The 19,318-nt window shown below is 33.0% G+C and overlaps 1 protein-coding gene across 1 annotated transcript; it reads left to right on the top strand.

The window, feature by feature from the left end:
• The first annotated feature begins 18,392 nt into the window (after positions 1-18,392).
• Positions 18,393-19,083, top strand: LOC114188394 (E3 ubiquitin-protein ligase SIRP1-like). The gene is made up of 2 exons (XM_028076979.1): positions 18,393-18,519; positions 18,707-19,083. Exons 1-2 carry the CDS (start codon positions 18,393-18,395, stop codon positions 19,081-19,083), a joined length of 504 nt encoding a protein of 167 aa, XP_027932780.1.
• Positions 19,084-19,318: the final 235 nt, after the last annotated feature.

The raw sequence follows: 19,318 nt of genomic DNA, 5'->3' as shown, positions 1-19,318 counted from the left end.
GTCTTGGTCCAACCATCAAATCTTCGATTGCTAACACTATTTAGGTGATTATGGCAAAAAGGAAAGAAACACGATAAAAGGGTGTAAGCTAGTGAAGTTTTAAAGGATTTCATCATTTCACAATATAAGCATTTCAATCCACACAAACATGTAATTAATTACAAACAACTATAAAAACATGTGACTCAAATAATCCGGATACAAGCATTGATGTCGAGTCTTGGTATGTTTGTGCACTTGTAGTGACATTCATTGCTTTGCAGAGTTGTAGACATTACTGCACACAAGGTAAGTCCGTTAATACTTTTGATCAAGGTAAAATTCCTAGGCTAGGACCTCCTACTCCTCTCACCACATGTCACATCTTCTCTATTTGAGAAATTGATGGTCATTAGAGCGTTAGGATAACTTTTCAACTGAACTCCCACATCAATGTTTACACTATAGGTACCACCACTAATTCTCCTTAAATTAGTATTCTCATATACTCAGTCACCAACCAATAATCAAAATAAACATCCACAACAACTAAAATGATACTCAATTGACTAAATAAAGAATAGTTCAAATTCTAACCTACTTGGCCAACAAACACATTTTCTCGCTAGGCGAAAGATGAAAATTCCCCTTCTCGACCAGTGACCAAATGACTCGTCCAACGAATTTGTCATTGGACTGCAGTGGAAAATACTTCACATAAATCATTTACTCCCCCAGCGACTTCCCAAGTATGGAAGTCCATGACTTGGAAATTTGCCCAACAAGTCTACGAATCTTTATAATTCTACAGATCAATATTTTGTATAATTCTGTAGATTAGTCCATTCGCCTAGTGAGTCTACAAAATTTCACAGAATCTGATTTCTGCATAATTATACATACTCAAGTTGGTCCAAACAACACCAGAACCTTTGCGGAGACAGTTTAAGTATCACACATCAATTCTATCATGATATCCACTTCAATTGAACTCAGATGCACACATAACACAATAGTTAATTATTCTCAATTAGTAGGTAAAAACCTAATCCTCATAGCTTTCAAACAACATATCTCAAATTAACATTAATATATATCAAATTTCACGAGATCTCAATCATCAAACTTATAATTATAACATATATTGGTTTCGAAAGACAAAACTAGCTTCCTTGTGAAACAGTGCAGAAGACCTCACTCGAGTATCAATCCCTTTTAAAACTTGAAAGAGATCACAAATCAACCTAGAACGGCCATTAACGAGAGTATCGACCCCTTTTGTTTTTTCAAAATCGCAGATGATATTTAATGATAATTAATTTTTTATCTAATCATTATTCAATAAAGGAAAAAGAAATACATAATATTACAAAAAGAATATGATATTTGTCATAATTACAAAAAGAATTTGTATCATATAATTGTAACAGTGGTAGTAATTTTCAAGGGGATACGACACAAGGGACACACACGATTAGTTTTGAGCCATTTGAGAATACATTGTTCATGAAACGCATGTTGGCATGGCATTGTGCAACTCTCGGAGTTCATATTCAACTCTTCTAAGCATATACAACATTCTTCAGTCCCATCCGTAACCGTGCGTTTCTTCAAGAATGTCTTTAGTATGGTTTCATCTGACTGATTCGTTCTAAGAAACGGCCTCGATTCTTCCAAAACTTCCTCGATTCCAGCAGGATCCACTATTATAATTTTCACACATAAAGGGATGATTCGGTGCTGAGATTCCGAAGGTATTGAAGAAGCAATGCTTCTATCTTCAAACAATTCTTGAACGGTAGAAACAATCCTTTTCTGATATTTCAGCAACCGATTCAATGGAGAAACTTAAGCCCGACAACAGTGACCACAAGAAATTTTGACCTTCTTCGAAGAATTCAAGACAAGATATTGATAATGGAGAAAATTGATTCCGTAATCCATGGGGAATTCTATGCACTGTATGATATAAAACTTTGATGTCGAAATTGAAAGTGTCGTCGGGCGCTACCGTGGTGTGTTGGTTATTCAACCTAACCACATTGAAGTAGTAATGTTGTGACTGCATTTTCTCTGAATAGGTTAAAGAAAACAAACCAAAGAAGACTTCTCTGCAAACTTTTCAGAAAGAATCTATTCTTCAGAGGAGGATGAGAGATAGAAAAATCCAATTCATTCATATATATATATATGACAATACTATATTGATATTTTATTCCGTAAAAATATATATGATTTATTCATGAAATAAATTATTATAATTCATTATAGTAAAAAAGTTCTTGTAATTATAGCACATATAATTATATATATATATATATATATATATATATTTGGTACTATATTATTCGATTAATGTATTAAATCCTAATTTTATAAATAGCTTCATTTTATCTTTATAGTACAATTAAGTTGTGTATGATATAGATAAAGATATATTCTTAACTGTTTTTCCTTAAAAAAATAACTCTTTATAACAAAATATTTACCTCGAAATAAGTAATCATTATATGAGGGAAATTGTGTACTATTTTTTTGTTTTTAATAAGTAACTGCTTTTAAATTAAAATATTAACTTCTCTGATGTACCGATACTTCAACTTGAATCATGTATTCGTGTTCGATATTTTAGGATATTTTATCAGTACTTAGCAGTGAAATATCTAATTTATAAAATCGTAGTATACTTCAAGAAAATATTTGAATAATGACTAATTTTAGTAACAAAAAATAATTAGTCATTATATAGTGACTAATTTAGGTGCCGATTTAAAAACTAAAAATTATTTCAACTAAAATAGTTCCAAAAAACTATAATTGGCTAAGTTGGTAATTAAAATAGTTTTTATTATAAATTAATTTCTAAATTGGTCACTTAACATTAGCTACCAAGGTTTTGACTACCAAAGTAATTGGTTTATAAATTGTTCACTAACATTAGCTAACAAAGTTTTGCCTACCAAAATAATTGGTCTCTAACATATTTTTGGTTATTAGAATTGATCATTATTTAAGAGTTTTCTTGTAAGTGATACTTTTATGATGTCAATAATTTATATTTTTTATGTTGGCAACTTTACTACACATAGTTTTAATTTGGATTCACACAATAACAATCATATATTTATTATGTTTTTAAGAATTATTGTACACTTTTCAATATTCATATATCGTGTATCTATCGCATATTGTATCCTTTTATTTTTAAAATAAACGTATCGACGTATCAAATACGTGTCGTATCCGATACACGTATCATATCCATGCATCATAGATTAACTTACTTGTTTTATTCTTTAAATAATAATTTTCTTTAAATATTTGCAATGAGAAATGTGAGATGTGCATGTAAGTGAGGATTGAAACTGAGAAATATGAAGGAAACAAAATCCATGAATAAATAAATAAATAAATAAGAGAATAAAATTGAGATTGTGAACCATTTAAAGAATAAATATTGTCATTAACAAATCAGCTAAGAAATATATTACTAAGAATAAAATAGAAAAACTAGATGTTTACACTAAAAAAGTGTATCTTACATGTACGTGGCATGTGTTCATTTTTGTTTTAATTTTAAAAACATATATTAATAATTTTTAAAATTTTATTTTGAATACTTTTTTATTTATTTTGTAGATAATTTTTTATTAATTAAATATACTTATTTTATCTTGAAAATGAGTAATTTAAAAGAAAAAATAAATGATTGTAACAGTTAAATTTAACAAAACAATTATTTAAAAAGTATAAATGGTAAAATAATTGTTTTAATTTAAAAGAAAAGATCATTTATTAAAAAGGTAAAGTTGAGAATAAAAATATAGATACAGTGGAGTATCTTAATATATAGTTATGGATATATAATATTGTCTTTAATTTAACAAATCAGATAAAAATTTCATTATTAAGGATAAAATAAGAAAAATAAATGTATAAATAAGAAGGCAATTATTTTTTCCATCTTAATTTTTCTTCACAAAAGAAACTACTAAGAACATTTTAAATGCGTAGATATTTAAATGAATTGTTTATATTTTAAATATATAAATACATCCCATGAATGAAAATGTTTTGTAAAAATGATTGTTTAAAATTTCTTTATTAATAAGATGATTTAAGTAATATTACTTTTACAAATAATAAAAGTATTTGTATAAAAATTGATCAATCAAATGACAATGATAATATGTTAAATAAGATATATTATTTTTAAAAGTTGACATAAAAAATACTGTTGTAACTATTTCGAAAGTGTAACATCCTATTTAGTAGTATTAAATTATTAAATAAAATATAATACCAAGCAAATAGATGAAAGAGATTGATATAGGGTATTAATACAGACATTTGAATAACTATAGAAATATTGACTATATTTACAACCGATGCTAGAGAATAGAGTTAAGGGGGAGTATTGGCTATATTTACAACCGATGCTAGAGAATAGAGTTAAGGGGGAGTTCCACTCTAAAACAAAACATATACATAGATAACCATATTAGTAGATCCTACTCTGCATCTCAACTCCTATTCAAAGGGGAGTATCTTCACCTGCATATTTCTTTACTCACACCATTTGGTGGTCATTGTAAAAGAAATAATCAGACACAAGCACACAACCAACAAAAAGGGTAAGCTAAAATTTCATTAAAAGAGTCATATAATTTATTCATAACATAATGTTAATTTCATTAGTCAGCAACATCACTAAATCAAATCAAGATCAAACAAATGATTGACTCTAGACTCAATTATCCGGATCTATATAAGTGGCATTGGACCTCTTGGTGGCTAGCACCTATGTGTGGTTCCCAGACTCTTCAAAGTGGCCTCAAGGGGTTATCACCCAACCACTCACAAGGTAAGTCCCCTTCTCGCCTAAGACCTGATCAAGTCCAGGGACTAGGACCTCCTGCTACTCCTCATGATATAATTCATTATGCTCTATCTGAGCGTGAATGATTATTGGAGTTTCAGGATACCTCCAATAGTAATTCCTCATGCCCTTACATACACTAAAACATACTTTTCAGAATTTTCCCTTGAAAATTCTAGATCAACCACATCTCTCATATTCCAATTCACACATTTACACTACGTATGTTGTCAAACACCATTTCATGCATAAACATTCTCCCAATTCATGCTTTAACATTGAAGGTATTCATTCATCCATCACAAACGGAAAATTAAACACTCTACTATAGTGGTTTTCGCTCAAGCTACAAGATCTCGCCCAGACAAATATGTTCTCTCGCTTAAGCGGGCCCTTCTCGCTCGAGCGAAACCAAAACAAAGAGAAATTGAAAGCTCTGCGAGTTCTCGCTTAGGCTAGATCCTCTCGCTCAGGCTAGATCCTCTCGGTCAAGCGATACTTTCTCACTCAAGCGACAAATTCTCGCCTAGGCGACAACATGAACAAAGGGCGAGGATGAGATTATGATATTTTCGCCCAGGCGATAACTGCTCGCTCAAGCAAAAGCACCAAATTTTCATCTTGTTCTCATATGCAAACCCATAAAATCATGAATAAACCCCACCCACAAGCATCAACATCCGATTTAAGCATCCATACAACACATAAATCATAAAATCACAACCATAAGGAAATAGTTCTTATGCGAATTTAACGAGAACAATTTAGCTTCCCTTACCTTTAGACAAACACTAGCTTGCAAAGGAGAAAACCCTTTACAGAAAGGGTCTCAACCGTGGAATACAGAACCACAATGAAAGAATGAGACCCTAAATTCAACTCAAAAAGGAATGAAATTCCATAAAGTGTGAATTAAGGGAAATTGGAAAGTGAAATTGACTTACGCGAAGGAGGAGGATGCTCAACTTGAAGGGATGATTCTGCACTGGCTTCAAGCCTGCCTGTTGCAACAAGAAAAAGAAATGGGTGGTTTCAGATGATGGACAGGAGCTCAAACTTTTTGATGAATTGAGGAAGTAAGAGAGAAGGATTGGAAAGTGAGAGTGACTTGTAGTGAGACTTAAACTTTTTGATGAATTCAGGAAGTAAGAGAGAAGGATTGGAAAGTGAAAGTGACTTGTAGTGAGACGGTTTTTTGTATGTTTTAGACGAAAGAGAAAAAAGAAAAGGGGTCTCACAAGGTTAATAAAGAAATTTAATCAAAACATCTTAAACTATTTTATAATTATTCATTAAATCTTTTAAATTTGAAATACATGAATATATTATAATGAGGTGTAGTATCCTAATTATTGTTGATAAGTTAAAGAATAAAAAAAACTTCAGAGTTAATGAAAATTTTCGTTATAAAGCGTTTTATTAGATATTACCCTAAACAAATCGGTTCAAAATTATATTATTAAGGAAAAATAGAAAAAATATATAATATGTACACGGTATAAATAATATAGACCATTCAGACATTGAAAAATATATCTACTATTTCTTGTACATGGATACGAGTATGTCATATGTAGGTTGACTTTTTTTTAATGTTGACAAAAAATAATAAAATTATAATTATTAAAATAAATATAAATATATTCAATAATTTTGTTATAGATAGTTTATTTTTTCTTTATTTTATAAGTAATATTTTATTTTAATAAAATGTTCAATTTAAAAAATGAAGAAGCTAAATTTAAAAAACAATAGCTAAATTTAAAAGAAACATTTATTTAAAAATAAAATTGGTACATAACCATTTATTGATAAAGGTAAACTTAAAAAATATTGAACACAAAAATTTAAATATTATTTTATAATAATACAGATATATTTTCTTTCCCATAATCGAAAATAATCAAACCTTCGAAATCTTTTTTAAAATAATTAAAATTGAATCTAAATTATCACCAAATATTAAATCACTTTGTCGAATACATGCTTTCTTTCTATTTTTTTTTTATCAGAAACACACAAGATATTTAATTATAATTAATTTTTTACCTAATCATTATTCAATAAAGGAAAAAGAGATACATATTATTAATAATGAATTATGTTTCTATTATGGTCGGTTTTGGAAGAAAATATATTTTATATTTTTTAATAAATTAGAAAAACTGGATTAAAAAATCCATGAAATCAGAAAAAGGTTGGATTATCTTTTATGATATTTTTAATATATAAAAATATTTCTATCAGATCTGTACATTTTTTTACTGAAGGTAATATTGGAAAGATAATCAGAAGCCTTATTGATTAAAAAGAAAAGATAATTAAGAGATAATAATTAGACTATTTATCTTGTGGCATCTCAAAGTTTTGTCTTTTTATATGAAACTTGGTTGAGAAAAAGTTACAGAGAGAAGTAGAATGCTTTTGAGTGTGTTCTTGATTGCACATTGAAAAGCATAATGGAATCACCACACTATTTTCCTGCCTTGATGATGTTGAGTGATGATCGTCATTCTTTAGTTGAAGAGTTTCTGTTGGAATTCGGCATTGATCCAGCAGCGGAAGCAGCGCCGATTCAGTATTTGGGGATGATTCCAGCATCTGATGAAGCCGTTCAGACGTCGTTGCAGAAATGTAGAGTTGTGACAGAGAATGAGTGTTGCTCAATCTGCTTGGAAGAGATGAATGTCAATGATGAGTGTCACAAAATGCCATGCAATCATGCGTTCCATCACACTTGTATTCTCACCTGGCTGCGAACTAGTCACGTTTGTCCCTTGTGTCGTTTCCCTTTGCAAACCAATAAGGAGTAGCAATCGGATTCCAAAAAAATTTCAAATGTATTTGTGGATAACAATCGATATATAATATATAAGTATATGTGATATAAATCTATGGAAAACTTTTCGATAAATATTATCTTTTCAATATTACATGTATATTTTAAAAATGATATATACAAATATATTTTTATATTAAAAATTCTTTTCATTCTCTTTTTAATACTTTGATTACTTGTTTAATTAGTTGGTTCTAAATTTAGTTGGAAATTTTGGTCCCTACTTAACTTTTTATTTTAAGGTTAAATTACTCTTTTAGTCCTTGTATTTGTCAACTAGTGTCAAATTGGTCCTCCAATTATTATCTCAATTTAGTTCTTGTTTTTGTAAAAATGATTCAATTTGGCTACTGCTGTTAATTTTGACCAAACAGTTTTAAAGTCAATGCCATGTATTAATTTCTGTTTTTTTTTTCAATTTTTTCAATTTTTTTCAATTTTTTTATTTATTTTTTACACGTGTCACTTCACAACTGTGCCATGTGTCAAAATGATTCAATTTGGTCCCTATATTTGTTTTTAGTTTCAATTTAGTCTCAATTTTTGTAAAAATGAAGCAATATTGTCCCTCCTTAAATTGACACTCAATTTAGTTTTTGTATAAATTTTATGATGATATTCTTACTAAAATTGACATTTTTATTAAATATTTGTAGAAATATTTTTAAACAAGTTTTTTTTTTTTTAGTTTTATTATTAAGCAAAGTTAAACCCCAAACTTAATTTCAACCATTAACAATTTTGTCATCATATATAAAGGCATTAAGTGTATCATATTATACAAATTTAGTGAAGATTAAAAATCAAATAACTTGTCACACATAAGTTTAGGAACTAAATTTCAAGTTCAAAATAAAACCAAAGTTTAATGTTTTGTATAGAATTTAAAGTTAATTTAAAATATTTCTAGAAATATTTAATAAAAACGTTAATTTTAGTAAGAATATCACCATAAGATTTATAAAAAAGTAAATTGAGTGTCAATTTAAAGATGGACAATATTGCTTCATTTTTACAAAAATTAGGACTAAATTAAAACAAAAAACAAATATAAGGATCAAATTGAATTATTTTGACATGTGGCACAACTGTGAAGTGACACATGTAGAAAATAAACAAATTAAAAAATTAAAAAATTAAAAAAAAAAACTAGAAATTGACACATGACATTGACTTTAGCATCATCTGGTCAAACTAACGATAAGGACTAAATTTAATCATTTTTAAGAAATGAGGACCAAATTGAGACAAAAAAAAACTTTAGGACCAAACTGACATTTCTTGACAAATATAAGGGTCAAAAGAGTAATTTAACTTTAATTTAATTAAGTCGTTTTTGTTAGTACCTTACAAATAGTGTTATTGTCATTAGTGTCATGTGTAAATTCGAGTCCAGATTCTCTAATGGATCTTTTTACTGAGCATTAAAAATATACTATGTTACTTTAAAAATCTTTTAAATGTATTTTAAAATTTTAAAATCAGTGGCCATCATGATATTTTAAAAGTAAAGCATAGAAGTGGAAAATCCAAGTTATTGTCAATTCATAGTTTTTTTGTCTTTTTCAAAAAAAAGATTAATTTAATTTTTTATTTTTGGAAAATTATTATAATTTATGATTAATTAGACACCAATTCCTTTGGTAAAAAAATCTTAATAACTAATGTTAGTGATCCATTTAAAATGTTTTAAAACACGTTTGAAACTCCAAATAAACTTAAATGTTTCTTCAATTCAACTAACGAAAAAAAGAAGAGAAACCTAATGTATTGTGATCATTGCAAATTATGCTCAAAGAGAGTCCTAGCCCTCGGAAGAAGAACAAGAAGAAGCGAAAACAGAAAGAGAAGAAATGAAAGAAAGAAAGAAGTGAAAAGAGAAAGAGAAGAAAGAAGTGTTGTTGTGGTGCCATGAGTTGAGAAATTAAAAAAAAAAAAAAAAGAGAAACTTACAATAGAATAGAATCTAACTAGAAGAAGAAGAAGCGAGAAGAGAAGAAATAAAAAGAACGAAAGAAGAGAAAACAAAAGAGAAGAAGACGAAGAAAAGCTTGGAATTCTTGATTCCAATTGAGAGTCGAATCACATAGAAAACATTTTGGGACTCTTAAGGCAAAATCATGGAGGAAGTGTTTGAAATGAGAGCGGGTAAGAGGGTAAGGAATAAAAGGGTTTTGAAAGAGAGTGAACAAGTGGCTTGTGTTTAAAAGAGAGTAAACAACGGTTTGAAATGAGAGTGAATGTGTAGTAGACAATGAGTGTTTATAAAAGAGAGAGAGAATGAAAATTAGGAGGAAATAAGTTTAAATAAAGGAAAAATAATAATAATTTATTAAATTACGACAATTCTTTAATAATTTATTATATAATAACACTTTAAATGTTATGACAGTTATCAAACTATCCTATTATATTTTAAATTACAACATTTTTTAGTAATCTATTATATATTATTACTATTATTATGATTGTTATTTATATTTATTATTATTATTATTATTATTATTATTAATTTTAATATACGAAAATTAATACTTATATTAGTAGAGAAATTATTAGTATTACTATTATTATTATTATTATTATTATTATTATTATTATTATTATTATATTTTATTATGATTAAAATTATTAACATTATTAGTAGTAGTAAAATTATTATTATTATCATTAGTATTATTCACAATATTAATATATAATATATTAATATTATTATTATATACGATTGTTATTATTATTAAATTTATTAATATTACTACTACTAGTAAAATATTAGTATAATATTATTTGTAATAGTAATATATAATATATTAATTTTTATGTCATTGTTATTAATATGGAAAAAATAACTTGAGCTATTATTATTATTATTATTATTATTATTATTATTATTATTATTATTATTATTATTATTATTATTGTTCTTGTAGAAACAAATAAGGGATGTTAGGGAACACAAATCATGTCTTACCTCAATCATAGACCTCTTGAACCGGTTTCTCCTTGACTCGTATACGTCGTCTTCTAATGGCAGTTTGGACCCTCGGGGGTTACTTGCGGAAAAGGCTCCGACGATCAAGTCAGCGAGGGCTCTCAAAAGTCAAATCTCATATTAGTGAATTAATGGAAAGCGTATCTTTAATTGTTGGGGTCCACATGTATTTATAGAGTCATTAATTAGGTTTGCCCCCTATTGTGGGTTGGGCCCCCCTTTTAGCCATTTTGGGCCAATAAAGAGGTTCTCGATGGGCTTGGGCTGAGCACAAGTTCCAAGCTTTTGTGGGGGGCCTAAGTTTGGAGTTAACAAATCTTTATTGCATAGTATCTTTATAGTTGGTGGCCTAGGCCGTTATGCATGTAATCTCGTGGTTGACTATCTGTCTACTGTTTTTATCATAGGACTATATATAGACGGTTTAGACCGCATGGTTATCTAAATTTGCCTAGATATAGCACATCAATCCCCCAACCTTTGGCGAGATATATCATGTCGAAGGTTTGTATGTTATCAATTTGGAGCAAGTGGTCAACCGTATCAGTGCTAGTGATATGTGTTCAACATACTAGTCTTGATATTTGGTGATGTGAGTTATGTGGAAACCTGCATGTTTGTTCTGACAGTTTTCGGCAAGAAAAACTTACTTCTTCCTTGGTATGGTATGGTAGTCCCCTAGTCTTGAGAAGTGGGTAACGTCACTTAGACTATGTCAGAAGTGATGGAGGTAGGTGAAGGGGTGTAAATGGTCAAGGGTTCTATTAGAGGGATTTGCGCAACCATTCTTAAGTTATGACGCTTCGCATTTGTTGTGATGTTTCATCTTCTCCTTGTTTGGGCAGGAAAACTTTATGATTGTTCAGATGTTGGTTATAAATAGAGGTGGATAAAAACATTTGCTCATCTTGCTTCATTTGCTAAAGTTTGAGAAAAGTAACTCGCGTGCATGTGAAATCTGTCTGATACATTCATTGTTTCTGCTGCATCTAAAACTTGAAAAGGTATGTCAAGCGATAGCGATAGTGTGTCATCGTCTAGCTTGGGTAGTGGGAGTGGACAATCAGGGGGAGAGGGTAGTGGACGGTCAGGGGGCGAGGGTAGTGGCCAACTGGCCAGCGAGGGAAGAATCCCCATGGAGGTAACCGTTGAAACCAGGGAGGATCCGCCGTAGGAGTTGGCGGAAAGTAGCTTGCCGGCAAGAGCCGGATATGGATAGGTGGCGAAGGACGTGCGAACTTAGTATTCTTTGTTCAAATGGTCTTGCCTACTAAATTCTTGGTTAAATTGTATACCTGTTTTTGAGAGGAACATCAGGCGGGACATAGTGCCTCTGGACAAGGTAAGGCGGGACATTAGAGGGGTTCTTTCATATGTATATGTGCCATTTCTCTAAGTTGCACATGAGGATGCCCTTTGACGACTTAACCATGGGGGTATTGCGCTTAGTTAACGTCGTCCCTACCCAGCTGCATCCCAACAACTGGGCTTATTTGCAAGCATTCTGGGTGTTGTGCCGGTCCTTGTATCTCCAGCTGTCACCTCAATGCTTCCTATACTTTTACGATACTCGGCCCGAAAGTCCAACTACCTTGCTGTCATTGATAAGTCAGCCAGGGATAAGTAGATTGGAGGCTTTTTCTCAATCCTTTAAACATTTTAAAGATGGTTTCTTTAAAGTGTTAGTCAAGGAGCCAAGGCGTTCCTACTTTCATAACGATGATGGGAGTATGAAGTTTCCATTCAACTGGACCGACAACCCTTGGTGTTATAAGGATATGAAAAGAAAGGAGTTGTCAGTAGTTGATAGGGAGGTGGTGGAAACTTTGATGAAGTTTAACGATAAGGGCTTAAGTTTATTTATCCATGGATCCCATTGTTGATTTAGAAGGTATCTTTTTGTGTTTTAACCGCTATGTTGTTTTTGAGGAAACTAACCGATGTTTATCGCCACTCTAGGTCATATGGCTCAACTTGGGAAGAAGAACTTGAATTTATTTCAGGCTTTGTGCAAGGAAAAGGCTGCAAAAGCCAAAAGCGCTGGGAACACTAAAGTTCCTAACTTGCAAGATCTGCTGGTAAAGGTGCATGTCCACGGAGGTACGACGAGGAAAGTGGAGGTGCCTGCTAAGCAGGGTGGTAGGAAAGATGTTAATCGAGTAAGGGCTACATTGTTGGGGTCGGGATCCTCTTCTAAGGTGAAGAAGCCTGAACCTAGTCTGATCGAGTTGCCAGAGACTACCGTCCAACGTGACATTGAAATTAACTTGGCGGAGTCTTTGGTTAACTCCATTGACAACATAGAGCCCAATGCCATGGTCAAAGATGTGCTGGAGTTTAACAACAAGGCATTAATCTTGGGGCATAGATTGGGCAGTTTATTGCAAAGAGAAATGAAGGAAGGTGGCTGGTCAAATGTGGAGGAACTCCGAGAAGAGTTGAAGATCCAAGCTGACAAGCACACAGAGGAGAAGGCGACATGGAAAAAGGAAAAGGAGGAATGGTTGGAGGAGAGGAAGCGGCTAGGGTCATGGAGGGTCAAATGTTTGGATTATGAGAGAAAACGTAATGAAAATATCATTGACCTGGAGACTAACTATGACGAGCTGAAAGAGGAACATGACGGGTTGAAAGCAAACTTGAGGACCTGAAGGGCCATATTATTCAAAAGCACATCAACGGTTTTCAAAAGGGTTTGTGGCAAGCGGCCTTCTTCCACAAAGATGTTGATGCGTTTGACGCCAAGTTTGACGTGAATAAAGATGTGGTGGATGGGCAACTTGTGAACGAAATGGAATCAATCCTGGAGGAGGAAGCTCAAAAGGTGGCAACTGAAGTGGATGCTAACCCTGATGAGATCGCGGTCGTGGATGTGGACGTGAATTAGACAGTTGCTTAAGATTTAATGATTTGAATGTTCGATTTGTTTTTCATCCTAAGTCTGTAATAACTTGTACAACTTTTGTTTTGTTTTTTAATATGATGAATGCCTTCCGTATACTTATTGTGTTGTGTGATGCTTGTAAGACTCGAGAAATTTAAATAATCAATTAAATAATTATTTAATAAATACGGGTAATAAGAGCCTTTAAGGAATTTAATGTGGTGTGTTATGACGTGAAAAAGTACTAGCTCAAATGGTTGATAGTACTTTATTGTTTGAGAGGACTTGGGTTCAAGTCCTATGTATGCCAATGGTATGTTAATTTAACTTGTGCATTATTTTAATGATATATTTGAGTGTGAGTCGTGATAATGTAATTCTAAAATTATAAGTTATCATGAAACATGATTGGTTGAATTGGTTGTGCACTTGCTTTGTGATTGAATGGTTGTGGGTTCAAACCTTGCTAAGAACAAATTAACTCTCTTTTTGCCAAATTTTCGTTTGGTATGGATATGAAAGGGTTAGGAACCCTAACAGCCAAGAGAGGCAGCTTGGGGGACTGGAAAACATTCTGTTAATGACTATTGAATAACCATTAAGCTAAATTATAACTAAATTTCATTATAATGGGTTAAAGGGGTAATTAAAAGGGCATTAAGCTTGAGAGAGAGAGAAATTGGAGAGAGTGAGGCCTGAAATTTACGTGTGAACCACTGGGCAGAAGAGTTTTAGGTAAGGGGAGCTACTTTTGCATGTTTTGAATCTTATACGATGTACTGTATATTGAATGAACCATATCGCATGAATACCCTTCCTAAATGTGTTGTTTTCGCGATTTCTGGGTTTCTGCCTAGAAACCGCCTAGCGGTAAGGCCTGAGCCGCCAGGCGGCACATCAATATGTGCCTTGTTTTTTTTGTATTTTGACATGAACTGCCTCACAGGGATGAATATCCTCCAGGCGGCGCGATAATGTTCGCGGTTTTCTTGGTTGTTTTGATGCTGCTCGTGCGGGAGTCAGTGTGACTTCTGGAATTGGGTTGCCTACATAATTTTGGTGATTTACGATCCTGTAATTTATGATAATCATGTATGTGGTGATACTTAGACAAGACTTAGGCATGTGAAATCATGGGTATATGTATTTGGGTTCTTGAAAGGGGAGAAGTAATAGACTAATGTCCATTATATCAATAATTACGCGACGAGAAAGGGAAAATATTAAATTGTGAGGTCTTGATAAATTTTGTGTGAATTGGGGTGTGAATTGTAACACCCTTGGCGCACCAATCCCTGGTCCCAGAGCATGTCAGGTTACTACAGCCCGATGCACCCCAACCCCTCACCCTTCTCCGTCCATTCATACTGGTAGCATCTGCTGGTGAGCCAGAGGTGTTAAAGGTCAGGTTGGGGGTTCGATCCCCACTGGCAACAACCCACCCAGTATGAATGGACGGAGAAGGGTGAGGGGTTGGGGTGCATCGGGCTGTAGTAACCTGACATGCTCTGGGACCAGGGATTGGTGCGCCAAGGGTGTTACAAAAAAATGCACTTTTTTTGTAACACCCCCGGATCCTCTTGGGCTTACCAGGCATCCCACCTGCCACCATGAATGGTGTAATTGGATCGTGTGTCAAACCCAGGAAGTAAGGATTTCTGGGCAGGTGTGGAAAACCTGGATTTTTGCCAGGTACTGATGTACCGCCTGGCGGCACCTTGCTTGCCGCTAGGCGACAACTATTATAGGGGCAGTTGTTGCCCAACACTGGATGGTCGTGATAAATATTGGTTGGGGTGAGTTGGAATAGGAAAGCTGATTAATAAATCTGAAAGAGTTGATATACTGGAATTTGTTGTAAGTAAGTCAAGGGAAGAGGTTGTAAGGTAAGCTATGTTAGGAGTAGAGTGTGACTGAATGAGAAAATCTGTTCTAAAGGTGAACAAGTACAGATTGACTAATTGGGCTGAATTATTAATTTTGAATTTTGACTAAAATGGGTGTCATGGAGTATGGTTGGTGGTGAGAATTTGAGGAAGATAATTGGGCGGCTGGAAATAATTGTATAAAAATGAGAGGCAAGTATATAATTTAAGAGAGTCATGGAAGGGTTTATGAGTTGGAGTATGTAAAATTAGGCACAACAATGGATTGATGAAAGAAGGTATAAATAATTGGTCAACTCTAAGATTGTTGATGGGCTGAATGGGATCCAAGGATTGGGAAAAAGTGGTTCTGTTATAAGTTGACTAAATCATGGTGTAACTTTTGAGGGGTGGATGAATCATATGATTTAAAATGGTTGAAGGGTAAACTTGAGTTATAAGGAATCAAATTGTGTTGTGGTAGGTACTATGGAATCAATTAACAGATAATTAATAAGTATGTTTACTATGGTTAATTTGGAGGAACTGAGAGCTCGGTTTATAACCAAGTGTTTTATTGATTAAGTATTATGGTTAATTTGCAGGAATTGAGAGCTTGATTCATATCCGAGTGTTTTATTGTTTAAGTATTATGGTTAATTTGTAGGAACTCAGAGCTCGGTTCATAACCAAGTGTTTTATTGTTTAAGTGTTATGGTCAATTGGCAGGAACTGAGAGCTCAGTTTATAACCGAGTGTTTTATTGTTTAAATGTTATGGTTAATTGGCAGGAATAAAGAGCTCCTCTTTTTGCTGACCTGCTCGGTACAATTGTGTTAAACAATCTGATACTGAGAGCTCATCTTTTTGCCGACCTGCTCAGTATGATTGAGTTAAACAATCTGATATTGAGAGCTCATCTTTTTGCCGACCTGTTCAATATGATTGAGTTAAACAATCTAATACTGAGAGCTCATCTTTTCATTAACCTCTTCAGGACAATTGATTTTACATAAAATCAGATACTGAGAGCTCGTTTTTTTTGCCGACTTGCTCAGTATGATTGAGTTAAACAATCTGATACTCAGAGCTCATCTTTTCGCTGACCTCTTCAGGACAACTAATTTTACATAGAATCAGATACTCAAAGCTTGTCTTTTAGCCAACCTTCTTAGTACATTTGATTTTAAATATACTCTTATACTGAAAACTCTGTTTTTAGCCGACCTACATAAATTACTGGATTGTATTTTTTTGATGCTGAGAGCTCGTCAAATAGCCGACCTACTGAACTTAATTAATTTTAGAAGTTGTGTAATACTAAGAGCTCACCAAACAATAGATCACCAAATAGACAACCTATTTAGCTAAGGTTTGTGTAATGTTGAGAGCTCACTAAACTAGTGACCTATTTAGGGTTAAGTAAAAAGTAATGATGAAGTATGGGAAACTAAAATGACGGTTACTGAAATAACAACTTTCTCGCTCCTATTGTGTAGTGATAAAAGCTCAAAAGTTAGAGAGCTATGTGCCCTTTTGGAAGGAGAAGATCTCTAATAAACCGAAGTATTCAATAGGTAAAGTAATCACGCGAAAATTCAAGTCAGAAAACACATCTCCATAGAGCCGAGGTCATTGCAATAATCCAGAAAGATGTCTCCACAGAGTCGAGGTCAGTGCAAGAATCAAAAGATATGTCTCCACAAAGCTGATGTCATTGTAAGAATCCAAAAAGATGTCTCCACCGAGTTGAGGTCATTGCAAGAATCCAGAAGGATGTCTTCATAGAGCCGACGCCACTGAGGGTAACTAGTTGATTATTCAACATTTGCGAGGATGTCACCCTAGGACCGACCTCACTGTAAGAAGCTAAGATTGGGAGGAGAATATTCAAGAATATAAAAGAGAATCTTGGCGAAAAATCTCATCTACATTTTTTGAATATAAACCACATTAGGAGATATTATTGTTGTTATTTACTAATGATCTTTTGATTAGATCATTTAAGAATATTTGATTATGTATATCTACAAAAATTGTACCTGAGTTGCTTATATATAAGAGTGTTACTCCCACGGTCGAGAGAGAATATTTTTTTTGCCTAAGTAAGTTATTAGCTAATGTTAAAATACTTTTTTCTTTTTATTCTCGGTCAAAGGTTATTTTACACATTTTTTTGATTGGAACAATATTATTAGTGGTTAAATTGTTAGTGATAATAGTTATAATTATTAGTGAAAATGTATTCTTATGATATTTTAATATATAATAGTTAAATGAATTTTTTATTAAGAAAAATTATTAAATTATTAAATTTTTATATTTTAAATTGTTATTTATTAATTTTCATAATCTTTTATTTTTTATTCTGAAAGAATAAAAAATATTTCTACAAGATCTATACATTTTTTTTACTGAAGTTAATATTGGAAAGATAATTAGAAGCCTTATTGATTAAAAAGAAAAGATAATTAAGATATAATAATTACACTTATTATCTTGTGGCATCTCAAAGTTTTGTCTATTTATATGAAAGTTGGTTAAAAAAAAAGTTATAGAGAGAAGTAGAGTGCTTTTGAGTGTGTTCTTGATTGCACATTGAAAAGCATAATGGAATCACCACACTACTTTCCGGTAGGGGTGTCAAAACGGGCCAGCCCGGCCCGTTTTGGTCCGGCCCGTTTTTGGCCCGTATTAAACGGGCCGGGTTGGCCCGACATGGTAAAACGGGCTGCGTTTCTGAGCCCGGCCCGCGGATTGGCGGGCCGGCCCGCCAGTTTTTTCTCATTTGTATAATTTGTGGCCCAATCAGATTTTAATTTTTTTCATTTCAAATTTAATTGACTGAATAATGTCCCAATTTTATATTATCAAAAGAAATTCTCCTGCAATTAAGAATACAACAACAATGATCTATTAAACAAGAAAATTATCACAACACAAACAGCCCTGCAATGGAACTAGAACGCTACGAAGTTGAAATGGAACCAGAATGCCGTGGGTGGAGGAGAAGTGAGCGCAGAGAAGAGTCGAGAAGAAGAGACGCAATCGCAGAGTGTGTGAGGTGTCTCGGCGCAGAGTGTGTGTGAGGGAGGGATACTGAAAAAATGTGCACGTGCTGTTTTTTTTATTAAGTGATACGGCCCGCGGGCCGGCCCGTTTTGGCTCGCGGGTTGGCCCGACGGGCCAGCGGGCTTGACGGGCCGGGCTGTCTCGGGTTGACGGGCTGAATTTCTGGACCTGGCCCATGTATTTACTGACGGGCTAGCGGGCCGGCCCGTCGGACCCGGTCCATTTTGCCATCCCTACTTTCCGGCCTTGATGATATTGAGTGATGATCGTCAATCTTTTGTCATAGAGTTCCTGTTGGAATTCGGCATTGATGCAGCAGCGGAAGCAGCGCCGATTCAGTATTTGGGGATGATTCCGGCATCTGATGAAGCCGTTCAGACGTCGTTGCAGAAATGTAGAGTTGTGACAGAGAATGAGTGTTGCTCAATCTGCTTGGAAGAGATGAATGTGAATGATGAGTGTCACAAAATGCCATGCAATCATGCGTTCCATCACACTTGTATTCTCACTGGGCTGCGAACTAGTCATGTTTGTCCCTTGTGCCGTTTCCCTTTGCAAACCGGTCAGGAGTAGCAATCGGATTCCGAAAAAATTTCAAATGTATTTGCGGATAACAATCAATATATAATATATGTATATGTGATATAAATCTATGGAAAACTTTGCGATAAATATTATCTTTTCAATATTACATCTATATTTTAAAAATGATATATACAAATATATTTTTATATTAAAATTCTTTTCATTGTCTTTTTAATACTTTGATTACTTGTTTAATAAATTGGTTCTAAATTTAGTTGGAAAG

This window comes from Vigna unguiculata, chromosome 6 (genome assembly GCF_004118075.2).
Source record: "Vigna unguiculata cultivar IT97K-499-35 chromosome 6, ASM411807v1, whole genome shotgun sequence".
Lineage (NCBI taxonomy): Eukaryota > Viridiplantae > Streptophyta > Magnoliopsida > Fabales > Fabaceae > Vigna > Vigna unguiculata.
Note: the sequence above shows the minus strand (reverse complement) of the source record. Positions and strands in the feature narration are given on the sequence as shown.